The sequence below is a fragment of the Carassius carassius genome, chromosome 18 (genome assembly GCF_963082965.1).
Source record: "Carassius carassius chromosome 18, fCarCar2.1, whole genome shotgun sequence".
Lineage (NCBI taxonomy): Eukaryota > Metazoa > Chordata > Actinopteri > Cypriniformes > Cyprinidae > Carassius > Carassius carassius.
The window spans coordinates 24744269-24761986 of NC_081772.1; the positions used below are offsets into that span (position 1 = coordinate 24744269).

The following is a 17718-nucleotide window of genomic DNA, read 5'->3' on the forward strand; positions in this document are numbered from 1 at the left end:
GGTTGGCTCTCTCGGTTTGACCATTGCTCTGGGGGTGAAACCCTGAGGACAGACTTACAGTCGCTCCCAGTAGTCTACAGAATTCTTGCCAAAATTTAGCCACAAATTGGGGTCCCCTGTCGGAAACCACATCTATCGGGAGGCCATGTAAACGAAAGACGTGGTCTACGACGGTCAACGCTGTCTCCTTGGCTGAGGGTAATTTGGGCAAGGGAATAAAGTGGGCCGCCTTCGAGAACCGGTCCACCACGGTTAAAACTACCGTGTTGCCCTGGGAGGGCGGGAGGGCGGTAATAAAATCTAGAGCGATGTGGGACCAGGGTCTCGAAGGAACCGGCAGCGGTTGGAGTAACCCATCAGGGGGCCGATTGGAAGTCTTACCAGTTGCACAAACCGAGCAAGCCAAAACAAAACTGTGAATGTCGCGAGCCATAAGTGGCCACCAGAATCGTTGCTTGACTAAAAATCTAGTACGGTTAACCCCTGGATGGCAAGCTACATTCGAGCAATGTCCCCACTGGATAACGTTGGACCTTAATCCCTCCGGCACAAATAAACGGTTTGGTGGGCACCCGGGCGGAGGTGTTACCCCTTCTAAGGCCGTTCTGACCTTCGATTCGATCTCCCATGTGAGAGTGGAGACCACTAATGTCTCAGGAAAAATACACTCGGGAGTGGACGGGCGTTCGGAATGGTCAAAAATACGCGACAAAGAATCGGGTTTGATATTTTTGGAACCCGGGCGGTACGAGATAGTAAAGTCCGAAACGTCAAAACGTCCGAAAAAAAGTGCCCACCGAGCCTGCCTGGAGTTCAACCTCTTGGCGGTGCTAATGTACTCTAAATTCTTGTGGTCAGTCCATACTATAAAAGGAACCCCCGATCCCTCTAACCAGTGTCGCCATTCCTCCAATGCCATCTTAACTGCCAACAATTCTCGGTTACCAATATCGTAATTTCGTTCTGCCGGAGATAAACGATATGAAAAATACGCGCAAGGGTGGACCTTGTCGTCTAAGGGAGAACGTTGAGATAACACCGCTCCTACCCCCACCTCTGATGCGTCGACCTCCACCACGAACTGACGTGTAGGGTCAGGGGTAATCAGAATAGGGGCTGAAATGAAACGGTTCTTCAGTTTGGCAAACACAGCCTCAGCTGTGTCCGACCACCTGAACGCAGTTTTGGCGGAGGTCAAGGCGGTCAGAGGTGCGGCTAGTTGGCTGAAGTTGCGAATAAAACGCCGGTAGAAGTTAGCGAACCCCAGAAACCTCTGTAGGGCCTTACGGGAATCTGGGCTTGGCCATTCTACCACAGCCTTAACCTTCTCGGGATCCATGCGTATTCCCTCAGTCGACACGATATACCCCAAAAATGGAATTGACTGTGCATGAAATTCGCATTTCTCCGCCTTGACAAAAAGCCCATTCTCTAGCAACCTCTGAAGCACTCGTTGGACGTGCTGCACATGTTCCTGGAGAGAAGAAGAAAAAATCAATATGTCGTCCAGGTAGACATAAATGAACTGATCGATCATATCTCGCAGCACGTCGTTGACGAGTGCCTGGAAGACCGCTGGGGAGTTGGAGAGCCCAAAGGGCATAACCAAGTATTCAAAGTGCCCTCTGGGGGTGTTAAAAGCGGTCTTCCATTCATCCCCCTCCCTAATCCGAACCAAATGATACGCATTGCGTAAGTCCAGTTTTGTGAAAATTGACGCTCCCTGCAACCTCTCGAAGGCTGAAGACATCAACGGCAAAGGATAAGTATTCTTTACCGTGATGTTGTTCAGTCCCCGGTAATCAATACAAGGTCGCAGAGATCCGTCCTTCTTTCCCACAAAAAAGAACCCCGCCCCCGCAGGAGAAGAGGAAGGGCGGATGAATTTGGAAGCTAGAGAATCAGAAATATATTTCTCCATAGCCTCCCTCTCTGGAACAGAAAGTGAATAGAGTTTGCCCTTAGGCGGAGACTTACCTGATAGTAAATCTATGGCACAGTCGTAAGGACGATGCGGAGGAAGAGAAGCAGCCCGAGACTTACTGAACACTTCCTTCAGATGGAGGTACTCAGCGGGCACGTTAGACAAATCCACCGCCTCCTCCTGCAACACAGACACAAACACAGACGGACAGGCAGACACTAGACAAGACTCATGACACCTTTTACACAAAGACAAAACGGAGTTAGAGAGCCAGTCAATGCTAGGGTTGTGGAGGAGGAGCCAAGGGTGTCCGAGGACAATGGGTGCCAGGGGAGAGTCAAGGATGTGAAAAGAGATGGTTTCGGAGTGATTGCCAGAGGTGATGAGTGTAATGTCTTCCGTGATGTATGATATGGTGGGAAGTTGCTGACCAGTGAGGGCGTGAACCGTGATGTGGTGCGGAAGAGGTCTGAGGGGGATGTGGAGCTTGTGGGCTAATGTGCTGTCCATGAAGTTCCCTTCTGCCCCGGAATCCAGTAGTGCCTGACAGTGATGTGTCTGTGCTGACCACCGCAGCCATACTGGGAGGAGCGTAGAAGATGATGGTGATGATGATGATGAGGTCTTCTCGGCGGAGATCCCACCGATAGTAGCCTCATACGTACTACCGGGCCTGGCCCTTTTACCGGACAGGCGTGGGCTTGATGTCCGGCTCCCCCGCAGTAAAGGTAAAGGCCCAGGGACCTCCGCCTCTCCTTCTCCTCCCGGGAAAGCCGAGCTCGCCCTACCTGCATGGGCTCGTGATCGTAGACGGGGCTGGCCACGTCCCCGCCGCTGAACCGCACGTCTGCCGGTCCCCTGGATGGGGTGTTGAGTAGCCCCCTCCTCTCCATCCATGCCAGACGTGCATCGACCCGAAGGGCCAGCTCAATCAGTCCATTAAACGACGGGGGAAGGTCCAGGGCGTAGATCTCCCTCTGGACGCGGTCAGCCAGCCCATGCAGGAACATGTCCCACTGCGCCTCCTCGTTCCAATGGCACTCCGCCGCCAGGGTCCGGAACTCGATGGAATAGTCCGAGACGGATCTCTCGTGCTGGCGTAACTCCGCCAGCCTCCTGGCCGCCTCCCGTCCTGCGGCGGCCCGATCAAAGACCCGTCTCATATCGGCGGAGAGCGCCCGGAACGAGGCACAGCATGGGTCCTGGTTCTCCCACACCGCTGTTCCCCACAATGCCGCCCTCCCAGAGAGCAGGGTCAGGACGAAGGCCACCTTGGCCCTCTCACTGGCGAACGTTCTGGGCTGGAGGGCAAAATGCATATCACAACGGTTAAGAAAAACTCTACAATAGTCGGGCTCACCCGAGTACGCTTCCGGAATCGGGAGGCGTGGTTCCGGCTGGGAGGGGGCCTCCGATGGTGCTGGTGGAACAGGCGGTGTGAGTGGCGCAGTGGGAGCTCGTAATAGCTGGAACTGTTGGGTGAGCTCGGACACCTGCGTCACTAAAGCCTGAACCGCGCGACCAGTGTCGTTAAGAGTCCGCTCCTGGGAGTCCATCCTCCGAACACTGGCGCTGAGGAAAGCTTCGAGGGAGGAAGGTTGATTACTCGCTGCCTCCATGTTGGTCAGATCGTTCTGTGACGCTAACAATGGAGGACAGGAGGCAGATGCAAGTAAAGGTAGTTTATTGACAGGAGTAGTGATGGATGAATGCTGGTGAGTGACGCAGGAACCACGATGGCAGCACAGACAGGTGGGTAGGTGATTTGAGTGCGTTGGTAGCGATGGCGGTGGTGGTAGATCGGTGATCGGCGGTGATAATCCGTGTGTGACTGTGAATATCCAATGAAGACCGAAACAGGAACTGAGCAAGGACAGGAACACAGGAGCACGAACAGACATCGACACAAGGACTTCAAACAACGATCTGACAAACAGGAGACGAAAGACAGGGCGTTAAATAGGCGGTTGGAATGAGATGCACCTGCCGCTGATCAGGCGATCAGTGGAAACACCCACATGAACCAATCAACATGACATAACAAGACTACAGCTGGAGACGGTGCATTCACGAACTGTGACACTTAATTTCATTTTTGGGTGAACAATCCCTTTAATTTAAAAACATGCTCATCATAGAAGGGGTAGTGTATTGAATTCGCAACAGCTTTTGATGCCATGTATGAATTGCATTTTTATGTATTATTTAATAAACGAATAGATGCGGACAAGACAGACAGAGAATATTAAGACAGACAAACAAACATAGACACTTAATATTACCTGTGTGTTTTGAGCATCGCCTCCTATTTCTACTTTTAAATGTGCAATGAAGCTCCAAAGTTGGGCTAAATAAAACCAAACCGGCAACATAACAACAAAACCAGTTATTCAATGCTTGTCAAGTCAAGTCACCTTTATTTACATAGTGCTTTAAACAAAAATGATTGTGTCAAAGCAAATGAACAACATTAATTAAGAAAACAGTGTGTCAATAATTAAAAATGATAGTTAAAGGCAGTACATCAGTGAATTCAGTGATGTCATCTCAGTTCAGTTTAAATAGTGTCTGTGCATTTATTTGCAATCAAGTCAACGATATCGCGTTGTAAATGAAGTGACCACAACTAAGCAAGCCAGAGGCGACAGCGGCAAGGAACCGAAACTCCATCGAGAAAAAACCTTGGGAGAAACCAGGCTCAGTTGAGGGTCCAGTTCTCCTCTGACCAGACGAAACCAGCAGTTCAATTCCAAGTTACAGCAAAGTCAGATTGTGCAGAAGAATCATCTGTTTCCTGTGGTCTTGTCCTGGTGGTCCTCTGAGACAAGGTCTTTACAGGGGATCTGTATCTGGGGCTCTAGTTGTCCTGGTCTCTTTCCCGCTGTCTTTCAGGGCAGTAGAGGTCCTTTCTAGGTGCTGATCCACCATCTGGTCTGGATACGTACTGGATCCGGGTGACTGCAGTGACCCTCTGATCTGGATACAGACTGGATCTGGTGGCCACGGTGACCTTGGAATAAGAGAGAAACAGACTAATATTAGCGTAGATGCCATTCTTCTAATGATGTAGCAAGTACATCGGGTGTTATGGGAAGTGTTCCCGGTTCCGGTTTACCTAATTAATGCAGCCTAAAAATCCTTTAACGGATTTGGATATTAAAAGCATATTAGTATGTTATGTGTAAGCCAAGTTAAAGAGATGGGTCTTTAATCTAGATTTAAACTGCAAGAATGTGTCTGCCTTCCGAACAATGTTAGGTAGGTTATTCCAGAGTTTAGGCGCTAAATAGGAAAAGGATCTGGCGCCCGCAATTGATTTTGATATTCTAGGTATTATCAAATTGCCAGAGTTTTGAGAATGCAGTGGACATGGAGGACTATAATATAACAAGAGCTCGTTCAAATGTTGAGGTGCTAAACCATTCAGGGCTTTATAATTAATAAGCAATATTAAAAAATCTATACGATGTTTGATAGGGACCCAGTGCAGTGTTGACAGGACCGGGCTAATATGGTCATACTTCCTGGTTCTAGTAAGAACTCTTGCTTCTGCATTTTGGACTAGCTGTAGTTTGTTTACTAAGCATGCAGAACAACTACCCAATAAAGCATTACAATAATGTAACCTTGAGGTCATAAATGCATGGATTAACATTTCTGCATCTGACATTGAGAGCATAGGCCATAATTTAGATATATTTTTAAGATGGAAAAATGCAGTTTTACAAATGCTAGAAACGTGGCTTTCTAAGGAAAGATTGCGATCAAGTAGCACACCTAGGTTCCTAACTGATGACGAAGAATTGACAGAGCAGCCATCAAGTCTTAGACAGCGTTCTAGGTTATTACATGCGGAGTTTATTAACAAATCTTTTTTTTTTCAGAATTTCACAGTAAGAAATCATCCAGTTTTTTATATCGACTATAAAAGTCGATAGTTTTTCGAATTGGTATATTTCGCCAGGCCACAAAAGAAATATAGAGCTGAATATCATCAGCATAACAGTGAAAGCTAACACCATGTTTCCTGATGAGATCTCCCAAGGGTAACATGTAAAGCGTGAAGAGTAACGGCTCTAGTACTGAGCCTTGAGGTACTCCATACTGCACTTGTGATCGATATGATACCTTGTCCATCAGTAAGTGGCACACATCTTAACCGCATGAGAATACCTTGAATAAGAAATCCAATATCTGCCTCTGATATGGGTCTTCATAAATCACAAGGTATTGACGTTGCCTATGAACAAGATCAACATGCAGTCATCCACAACCACCAACACAACTCTTGAGAGCATGCAAATAGTAAAATTAATAGTAATGGTAAAACATAATCCAAATATTCCATCAAATTGGGACGGCAGTGGCTCAGTGGTTCATGTAGGTTGTCTACAAACCAGAAGGTTGGTGGTTTGATCCCCGGCTCCACCTGACCAAGTGTCAAGGTGTCCTTGAGCAAGACACCTAACCCCAGCTGCTCCTGACAAGCTGGATGGCGCCTTGAATGGCAGACACCGCAGTCAGTGTGTGAATGAGTGTATGAATGGGTGAATGTGAGGCAAATTGTAAAGCGCTTTGGATGGCCATGTGGTCTGTTGAAAGCGCTATATAAATGCAGTCCATTTACCATTTATTTACCAAATTCTCTCCCTAATCCAATCCGATCATCTATAATATAAAACTCAGCAGAGCACCCGAGAATGCAGAAGATTATGAACAGCAGATTGTGCGTTCGCATGTTTGGATTGGAGTGTGTATGAACTGCTGATGAAGTTAGTCATGAGGATATTTAGTATTTGCATATACTTTCGTTTCATGTGCTCCAATTTAACGTCAAGAGAAACGCATCCTCTCTTATCATTGTTCTTTATACATTCATGCAGGGGGTAAAAAGTGAAAACATTTATTGTAAGAACAAAGAAATTATTTAATTCGTATTTGTATTATGCACATAATTTCTTTCATTCCTGGATTAGAACTAGCCACCCCCCCCCCCCCCCCCCTCGAATGAAAACGTCACAAAACGTCACTATACAAATAGCGCCGTGATTGGTCAGTAACGTTAAATATATTGCACTCTGAGTGGCCCTTGTCTCACGTTGAGCCCGCCCACAGAGAAATGAAACTTTGCCCGGACCATAGACGTCTATGGCCAGGACTGAACGCATGGTGCTCATATCGCAGTTGATTGGTCAATAAAAGCGTCGCTCTCATATCGCGCGCTGATTGGTCATTAAACGCGTCACTCTCAAACGCGTCGCGCTCATATAAAAACTGATTGGCCACTGAACGCGTCGCGCTCATGTAGCGCATTCATTGGTTACTGAGTGCGTCATTCTCACAAGAGGAAGTGAAAGTACAGAAAGCGTTATTATTTTCTTCCCTGGATGGTGATTAACTCGCAGTAACAGCATATAAAGAGGCTTTCTGAACAGCATCGCCAATATGTCTGTCGCAAGCCCGAAACAAACAATAATGAATCCAGTAAGATTTACCTTACTTACACTTTTTTTTGCTTATGTGTCGATGCTTCTAGTTTGTTTATCTGTTAATGCTTCGCCTGTTTTGCAGTGATAAAAGCGTGAATGGTTTTATCTTGTAGACTTATAAGGTAGGTCAGACTGAGTCAGTGTGTCTAATTATTTTAATTTCTGCCTCTAGACGATACCTTATGCTGGTACCATCCTGGGCGGACTTGAGCCCGGAGAGATGGTGCTCATCCAGGGCAGTGTACCCGGGGATTGTGACAGGTGAGCGGCCTCGTGTTGGAAGGATTCATGTTAAATGTCACTGCGGTCCCTAGACAGAAATCCCTAGACAGTGCCTAGACACAACAGGAGGCAGTACAGTAACATGAGGTCAAGTCACAGCGCTTTATTCAATGCTGATTGAGTCAAAGCAGATTTACGGAGATAAACAGGGACGCTGGTTATGGAAACTCCATCAGAGTTAACTTTTGCTTTAAAATAGAAAATTGTCCTTATTTAGCTCAAGGCAGCTCAGTGTTGGTTTAAGGAAGGGAGCATGGGCATGATCATGGGAGGTAGGAGGGATCATTCCGGTTATATTTCAGGTGTACATAAACTGTAACTAAATGTCTCCTTTGCATGAATCATTGCTTACATTTTATGTATCTTAAATATAGACAGTTAATATTTATCTAAAGTGGGTATAAGAAAGAATCACCGAAATGCTCAAGGAAACCTCTTTTCATACTGAGCTGATTTATTTTTTCACACATACAAAAAAAAATTGTTTAATCCATTCTTTTAGATCATTCATGTCACAAACAATGCAATCTATGCATTCAAGTTATTTTAAAAGTTGCAGAAATAAATAACGAAGGCACTGTAAAAAATTCCAAGGTGGTTAGACACAATACATATATATATATATATATATATATATATATATATATATATATATATATATATATATATATATATCACATTTGGATTTTGTCAGCCAGTCCAGACAAATGTGATAAACAGTAAAATGTCTTGTAGATTCCAGGTTGATCTGACCTGCGGGAGCAGCATGAAGCCTCGGGCAGACGTGGCTTTTCATTTTAACCCTCGCTTCAAGCGCTCTCCCTACATCGTCTGTAATACACTGCAGAAGGAGAGCTGGGGAAAAGAGGAAATCCACTACCTGATGCCCTTCAGACACGGCGCTGCCTTCGAGATCGTCATACTGGTGCAGAGAGATGTGTTCAAGGTTAGAAACAACTAGAGTCCTGTCAGTTTGGCATCTCTGGTGTCATATGATGTCAACGTGACTTTATTTGAACTGGTTTTATAATGTTAAAGGTGAAGATTTGTGTCATTTTTGGATGTTAGAATACTTTCTCCTTGACGTGCAGCAAGCAAGCTGCTCCCAAAGTGTAAACTTTGTAGATAAAAACAATAGACTTGTTTGAGACGCAACATGCCTTGCCTCAAATGTCCTAAAAAAGTCTTAAATTGAACTTTTACGTTTATCTGTAGAGACCCTGCTGCAGTCCATGCAAGCAAAAGCAGATATTGCATTTACGTTCTTTTTTTTTTTTTTTTGCAGATTAAATCAATGCATTTGAAATACTGTGTTTGGAAATCGTAATTATTACGATTACAGATCTGTTTTGTGATGCAGATGGAGCAAAAATTACACACTCATCTTAAAATGCCAGTGACTACAAATACGTATTGTTTAAATGAGGATATGCTTTGTGTTGCTTCCTCCAGGTGGCAGTAAATGGCTCTCACCTGCTGGAGTACAGGCACAGGTTAGAGCTCAGGAAGGTGGACACGCTGGCCATATCAGGGAAGGTTCAGATTCAAGCTATTGGGTTCATTCCCAGTTCAATAAGCAAGGTAACATGCGTTTCTATTGAAACATTCAATGCTTAAAACATTTTAAGAATGATTTTGAATTTGCATGTAAATGTAAAAAGTAGCCTATAAATGAAACCTTAATGGGACTGACAGATATGCACAAACACTGTCAATATAGGACAGGTACAGTATATCAGAGAGTAGTAGAAAAATTGCACTTTAGGTTGGAGATATATTGTACACACAATTTATTTGATCAGTATATTTACTGTTTGTTATGATCTGATTGGGATTGCATTTTGTGATACAAACATGTTGATTTGATATTTTTTAGAGCTCCATAACACCCTCACATGCAGTTGCAAGCAAAAGAACACAGCCTTATGTAAGTGACTATGCTGATGTTACTGTTTTCTATAAACTGTATATGCACACTATTGGTCAAGGTAAGGTTTGGGGACAGTAAGATTTTTGTAATGTTTTTGAAATGTAATATCGTGCAATAGAATTGTAGTTTAATATATATATATATATACAGTACAGACCAAAAGTTTGGACACACCTTCTCATTCAAAGAGTTTTCTTTATTTTCATGACTATGAAAATTGTAGAGTCACACTGAAGGCATTAAACATAAGAACATAAGAACAACAGTATTCTTATTTATTAATTTTTTTAGATCTCAAACTTTTGAGCAGTAGTGTATTTCTCTATAAATTGTAAACTCTCTGTCTCTGTGAATGTATGAAAATTACAGTACCATTCAAAATTGTGTGTGTGTGTGTGTATATATATATATATATATATATATATATATATATATATATATATATATATATAAATAATTATTATTATTTAACTGATTATTGAATTATTGAACTGTATCTTTGTATTGCATTAAAATAGATAGTTTAGCTGAAGCTGATTAATTAAAACATTCCCTCCTCTTTCATTCAATAGTCAGTCTTGTCGGAGTCAGGAGACACGGTGAGTACATGTAAGGCTGAAAATTTCCATAAAGGGCAAACACGGGAAAATTGTTTTCACATGCAACACCAGTTTTAATGTACCTGCATTATTTTTAACTGCAGATAATACTTGAAATTTAATTTCAGAATAAATGAAATTATGTTGAAGTGTGTGGCATTATTTGGCCATTTTAACCCCTAAATCAGACCTTTACAGCAAGCACCTTACTGATTAGAAACGTGAAGGTATAGACTGTGGTTGAAATCTTACACCACCTTTAAGAAGTATTTAATTATAAAACCCTTTTAATCTATAATAACGTTGAACTTATTTCATATTTTCTCTAAGCCTTCTTGGATATCAAGACAGGAACCCTAAAATCCTGGCCAAATTAAAGATATACTATGTGTGAATTTGCAAGTTATAGTTTTTTTTTGTGTATTTGTAATCCCATTTTTCTGACTTTATTAAATGCATGTCAACTTTTGTGTCAACAAAAAAAATATATATTTACGATAAAACCAGTCAAATGAAATCAGCATCAACAATTAACTCACCCTAATGTTGTTTCCTTTCTTCTGTGGAACATGTAAGAAGATATTTGAAAGTCATTGGTAACCAAAACATTCTTCAAAATATCATCTTTTGTGTTCCACAGAATAAAGTAAAGGGATAATTCACCCAGCAATGTAAATTTGATGTTTATCTTCTTACCCCCAGGGCATGCAAGATGTAGTTGATTTTGTTTCTTCAGTAGAACACAAACAAAGATTTTTAACTCAAACCGTTGCAGTCTGTCATATAATAGAAGTGAATGGGAATCACGGCTTTGAGAGTCATAAAACCATACACAAAAAAAACCAAATTAAACCCTGCGGCTCGTGACGATACATTGATTTGTAAAGACACGAAACGATCAGTCTGTGCAAGAAACTGAACAGTATTTATATAGTTTTTTTTTCACCTCTGATTTTCACCGTAGTGTCCAAACTGTTAGAACTGTCCAGAGCGAATTCTCAACAGCAGGCATGTGACGCGTCTTCTTGCTTTATGGCAGATCGCAGACTTATCAGTGCATCCTACAAGTACAGCAATCTCTCAAGTGGACCATTGACAGTCTATCTACAATCTCAATTAGGAGTGTCAGTGGTCCATTTGGTGGCGGTAAATGAATGCACTCATAAGTCTGCGATCTGCCGTAAAGCAAATAGAAGAAGAAGCATCCCATGCAGGCTGAAGAAGATGACGTGAATGCACTCAGGACAGACAGTTCGGACATTGCAGTGAAAATTAGAGGTAAAAAAAAAATATATATAAATATATATTTTTACTCTCAAAGCCGTGATTTCCTTCTGTCATTTTATATGACTGAAAGACTGCAACAGTTTGTGTTAAAAGTCTTTTTTGTGTTCTACTGAAGAAAAAGTCACCTACATCTTGGATGCCCTGGGGGTAAGCAAATAAACATCAAATTTACATTTCTGGGTGAACTATCCCTTTTGAACTTTTAACAAACCCTTCATTCACCCAATAATCAAAATTATGTCATTAATTACTTAACCTGATGTTGTTCCAAACCCGTGAGACCTCCGTTTATCTTCGGAACACAGTTTAAGATATTTTAGATGTAGTCCGAGAGCTCTCAGTCCCTCCATTGAAACTGTGTGTACGGTATACTGTCCATGTCCAGAAAGGTAAGAAAAACATCATCAAAGTAGTCCATGTGACATCAGAGGGTCAGTTAGAATTTTTTGAAGCATCGAAAATACATTTTGGTCCAAAAATAACAAAAACTATGACTTTATTCAGCATTGTCTTCTCTTCCGTGTCTGTTGTAAGAGAGAGTTCAAAACACAACAGTTTGTGATATCCGGTTCGTGCACGAATCATTCGATGTAATCGGATCTTCTTGAACCAGTTCACCAAATCGAACTGAATCATTTTAAACGGTTTGCGTCTCCAATACGCATTAATCCACAAACGATAAGCTGTTAACTTTTTTAATGTAGCTGACACTCCCTCTAATTCAAACAAACCAATATCCCGGAGTAATTCATTTACTCAAACAGTACACTGACTGAACTGCTGTGAAGAGAGAACTGAAGATGAACACCGAGCCGAGCCAGATAACGAACAATAAACTGACTCGTTCTCGAATCAAGAACACTGATCTATATATATAACTTATATTATAGATCAGTGGTCAAGAACCGTTTCTGTCAGACGTGTCCGATTCGTGAACCGAGGAGCTGATGATACTGCGCATGTGTGATTCAGCGTGAAGCAGACTGACACACAGAGCGTCTGAACCGAACTGATTCTTTTGATGATTGATTCTGAACTGATTCTGTGCTAGTGTTATGAGCCCAGGTAAACCGAAGGCTTGAATCAAGGGCAATCATCGCCAATGACGCCATTACGTCGAGCGCAAAAGAACCGGTGAACCGTTTTCTTCAACCAGTTTATTGAATCGAACTGTCCGAAAGAACTACTGGTGATCCGAAAACCGATGCAACCGGTTCTTGACTCGTGAACGGGTCAGTCTATTGTTCATTATCTGGCTCGGCTCGGTGTTCATCTTCAGTTCTCTCTTCACAGCAGTTCAGTCTGTGTACTGTTTGAGTAAATGAATTACTCCGGGATATTGGTTTGTTTGAACTCAGTGTCGGCCACATTAAAAAAGTTAACAGGTTAAATCATTTGTGGATGAATGCGTATTAGAGATACGAACCGTTTCAAACGATTCAGTTCGATTTGGTGAACTGGTTCAAGAAGATCCGGTTACATCGAATGATTCGTTCGCGAACCGAATATCACAAACTGCTTTGTTTTGAACTCTCTCACAACAGACACGGAAGAGAAGACAATGCTGAATAAAGTCGTAGTTTTTGCTATTTTTGGACCAAAATGTATTTTCGATGCTTCAAAAAATTCTAACTGACCCTCTGATGTCACATGGAGTACTTTGATGATGTTTTTCTTACCTTTCTGGACATGGACAGTAGACTGTACACACAGTTTCAATGGAGGGACAAGCTCTCGGACTAAATCTAAAATATCTTAAACTGTGTTCCGAAGATAAATGGAGGTCTCACGGGTTTGGAACAACATGAGGGTGAGTTATTAATGACAGAATTTTGATTATTGGGTGGATTAACCCTTTAAGCTGAAAATATTAAAATTTTAGCCCACACTTCACTGATGCCTCAAAAGTTGTGCCCAGGTTTTCTCTGTAACCATTTATAAAGTCAGCATGTGTCTAATTCCTAGTGTTTTAAAATCTGTTCGGATGTTAAAAAATGTGTAATGTATTCCAGCCTTAAGTGACTGCATAGAAATAGCGTGAGAGTAAAAGCTGGGAATTATTGTGGTGGCCCTGCTGAATTTGAAACCATTGTCAGTTGAGTTTCTTTTTTCTCTCTAGAGTCTTCCATTTAAGAGCAAACTTGTGAAAGGATTGAGTCCAGGAGATTCTATTATGGTGAAGGGGCACATCACTGGTTCCCCAGAGAGGTAAGAGAAGAAAACAACCAGCAGGAATAACACTGGAATATTCTAGATATAGAATACATGCATTTTTGTCATTTTTAACTGATTTCTCATTCAATAATGTATTGATGTCTTCATTTTCTTCAGTTATCCCCACAGTTTTGCTGTAAACCTGCGTATCAGTAACTCAGAGGACATTGCTTTACACTTAAACCCTCGTTTCAAAACTGGTTCCTTCATTCGAAACTCTTTCCTGTCTGGTTGTTGGGGGGTTGAGGAGACTTCCCTCCCCAGCTTTCCCTTCTCACCCGGTCAATACTTTGAGGTATCAGTCCTTGTTTGTCACTAAATGAGAACATTTGCTGAAATTTAAAGTCAACATGAAATCTAAATGAACTGTATTTACTTTCTTAATGGCCATTCATGGTTCATTCAATTCATATTATTCCAAAGACTTTTCTTGTTTGATGACCTCAGCTACACATTAGGGATAGTTCACTAAAAAATGAAAATGCACCCTCAAGTTGTTCCATGCCTTAAGAATTTCTTTCTTCTGTTAAACACAAAAGGAGCAGAATGTAGGTAACCAATGGTTTCTGGTCCCCATTGATTTCCATTAACGGCATGTTACTGCAATGTTCTGTTTACTTCCCATCATGCTGTAAAAATCTTTCTTTTTTTTTTGCTGTGTTTTTTGAGTGGTATCTGCTCTGTGACCACTGACCTTACGCTTTTCCATGGCAGATGATCATCCTGTGTGAAGCTCAGGATTTTAAAGTGGCAGTAAACGGGCTCCACCAGCTGAGTTACAAGCATCGTGTGCAGGATCTAAGTTGTGTGGATGTGATCGAGATTGTGGGAGATCTAGAGATTTTGGATGTTAAGATTTGGTGAGCAGCTCCAGCCTGAAGACCATCCCTGTGTTTTTTCAAATCAAGTATATTTAATCAACGTGAGACTCCTGCGACTCAAGCAAATCTAAACCATTTTAACTAACTTATTCAAGTGATAATTCAATTTGGACTAAAATGCTAGGCCTGGTGTGTTTGCGTTTTTATGGCATTATCACTGGCAGGTCCAATCTGGCTGAATATTGTACTCCTCAACCACATTGTCAAACAAATAGCACATTTGAACTTTTATTCTTTGTTGTTTTTTTGCTTGTTTAAGTGTTGAATTTCAGCTCTAATTATAATTTAGATAAAGTGTGATTTGAAGGACTTGTGATTTGAGTTCCACTGCACAGGCAGGAAGTTGTTAACTGCCCATGACTAAGACAAACCCCATTTGCTGAACAGTAGTTGAGGAGATCTGGAGATGATCTCAACTTGAGCCTGATGGAGGTGGAGACGACTCCACGAAAACTAAACATGGGTCAAAAAAGGTTGAGGACCCTGGACATAACAGATGCATGGGTGAAAAAAAGACACTGTCTGGCAGGATCTAATTTGTTTTCAGAATCATTCCAAGCTAATTCCAGGCATTTGGAAAATTACAGATTGTATCTTTAAATTTCACACTGTTAGGCCAGAAACAGGGTTATATATGATAAACATACAAACCTTTTCACTCATAAGTATAATGACTGAAGTTGTTTCCTAAATCATTTCAATTCCCTTTCTGCAGGAGGTGTACATTTTACATCATACAAGCAGATAATTTGCTAATGGAAGGCCTTCACTAATTAATTTGACTTTGCATGATGACCCTATATGAATATCAAACCAATAATCACTTCACCATTAGGTTCCAGATCTAAAGATAAGCGCTTTTTTATTAATAGTTTCTAGCAGAACTATGCAACATTCCAACAGCCAACCACTGCTTTTTGCTACTACCAGTTCTAAGAATCATCTGCTAATTTGTGATTTTTATTAATATATATTATTTTTGTTTTCTTCTGGTATCTGTTGATCAATGCATTAAAGATTAGCAATATTATAAAAACAATGTTTAGCAGTTACGGTTGTGTTTTGTGAGTTATTACCATTCATACATTACATTGACATTGGGCCTCAAAAACCATTAAGCAATTTCTATCAGTTGCCTAAATTAGAATAACCAACACATTTATTAATTTTAATGAGGCATGTAAATAAAAGCAATCACAAAGGGGTTTTTTTTATTTAAAAAAAAGTTGTGAATTTATTAACATCCACAATATTCCACTTTTGTAGCTGAAAACCAGTAAACTGCTTTTTGGCACATAATCACATGACCATAATGTGTTGGCACCTGGTTTAAATTTGATGCAATATGTAACCAAATATAGAACCAAGGCATAATTATCATAGATAATACCACTAATATTGTCGACATAACCCCAGAGAGAGATAAAGGCAGTGACGTCGCATTAAAGTTGTCCGTCTCTTATCACCGTATGACCAAACATGTCAGACTTGGGGACGGATGAGTTTGTGAATCACAGGCTGTACAAACAGACGAACACTGAAGTGATTCTCTGTCATCTCGCCAGCTCAGGAAATACTTGAGGACCACACGGGAACACTGTCCAAACGAAATGATCCCGTTTCTGACGGCTCAGAAAAATCAGAACAGTCAGCTTCCAAAAGCAAAAATCCCATTTATTTTCTCCATAGATTGATTGAGTTCTAACCCCAACAGCACAGAAACCTTTTAAGAGGCTTCTGAACTTGAAGAGGCGGTATGTGCTGTTTAAAAGCCATGCGTCTGTGATTTCAAGGTCTTTTATTAAGATCTTTTTAAAAGCCGAATTCCCCTACTCCATAATCTTAACTAGAAAGAAACCAGTCAGAGGACTGTTACTATGGAAACAAAAATCACTGCAAAAGAGCTCACAACTATCGACCACTGCAATGCAGCACTGTGAATGACAGTCACAAGACTTTGTAATATAGTTCAAATATATTGTTTTATATTTAACCTTAATTTCTTATTTGATTACATTATTCACAATGCTTCATGGGATGAGCAGTTCATGCCCTCAGAAAACGTTTGTAACCATATTTCAAAGATGTTTTCTTCAAATCCTAGTTTGTAATGATTCATATCATAGCTGGTTGGTTTAGTTTAAGGCATTGATTTCTTTATTGGAGAACTTTATGAAATCTTTATGGAGAAATGAATGGGAAGAATACTTGAAGGAAAAAGCAGTGTGGCCACTGTTGCGCTCTGTAGAGCTGCTTTGAGAGAGACTGCTTTTGAAAAACTCTGGAAGCTTATTTCTGCAACGGAATACAAATAAATATTAGGTAATTGTGACTTTTTATCATAGAACTTGTGACTTTTTTCACAATTGCGAGTTTATATCTCACGATTCTGACTTTATTAGAATTGCGAGATTACAATCTCACAATTCTGACTTTATTAGAATTGCGAGATTACAATCTAACAATTCTGACTTTATTAGAATTGCGAGATTACAATCTCACAATTCTGACTTTATTAGAATTGCGAGATTACAATCTAACAATTCTGACTTTATTAGAATTGCGAGATTACAATCTAACAATTCTGACTTTATTAGAATTGCGAGATTACAATCTCACAATTCTGACTTTATTAGAATTGCGAGATTACAATCTAACAATTCTGACTTTATTAGAATTGCGAGATTACAATCTAACAATTCTGACTTTATTAGAATTGCGAGATTACAATCTCACAATTCTGACTTTATTAGAATTGCAAGTTTATATCTCACAATCATGACTTTTCTTAGAATTGCATGTTTACATCTCACAATTATGACTCTTTTTCTAGAATTGTGAATCGTAAACTTGCAGTTGCGAGTTGCTTAATTAATCTCACAATTAAGATTTTTCTTTCCTCAAAATTCTGAGTTTACATCTTGCATTTGTTTTTTTCCTCTCATTTTAAACACCTAACCTGACCAAATGCACATGCTGAGAAAAAAAGTAAGAATTGTAAGATCCAATTTAAAATATAAACTCGCAATTAAAAAAAAAGGAGAAAAAAAAGACCAATTTGTGAGATATAATCTCGCAGTTGCAGTTCAGAATTGTGAGAAAAAAAATGCAG

At 40.9% G+C, this 17718-nt stretch overlaps 1 protein-coding gene across 2 annotated transcripts; it reads left to right on the forward strand.

The window, feature by feature from the left end:
* Window positions 1–7244: 7244 nt before the first annotated feature.
* LOC132092731 (galectin-8-like) lies at window positions 7245–15658 on the forward strand. 2 transcript variants are annotated; one of them, XM_059499090.1, is made up of 9 exons: window positions 7246–7408; window positions 7586–7674; window positions 8431–8641; window positions 9148–9276; window positions 9572–9622; window positions 10198–10224; window positions 13631–13719; window positions 13843–14020; window positions 14440–15658. In XM_059499090.1, the coding sequence occupies exons 1-9, from the start codon at window positions 7370–7372 to the stop codon at window positions 14587–14589; spliced, it is 963 nt and encodes a 320-aa protein (XP_059355073.1). In that variant the 5' UTR covers window positions 7246–7369; the 3' UTR covers window positions 14590–15658. The 2 variants fall into 2 exon arrangements, with proteins under 2 accessions (XP_059355074.1, XP_059355073.1); XM_059499091.1 differs by lacking the exon at window positions 10198–10224 and having other exon boundaries at window positions 7245–7408.
* The last annotated feature ends 2060 nt before the right edge of the window (window positions 15659–17718 follow it).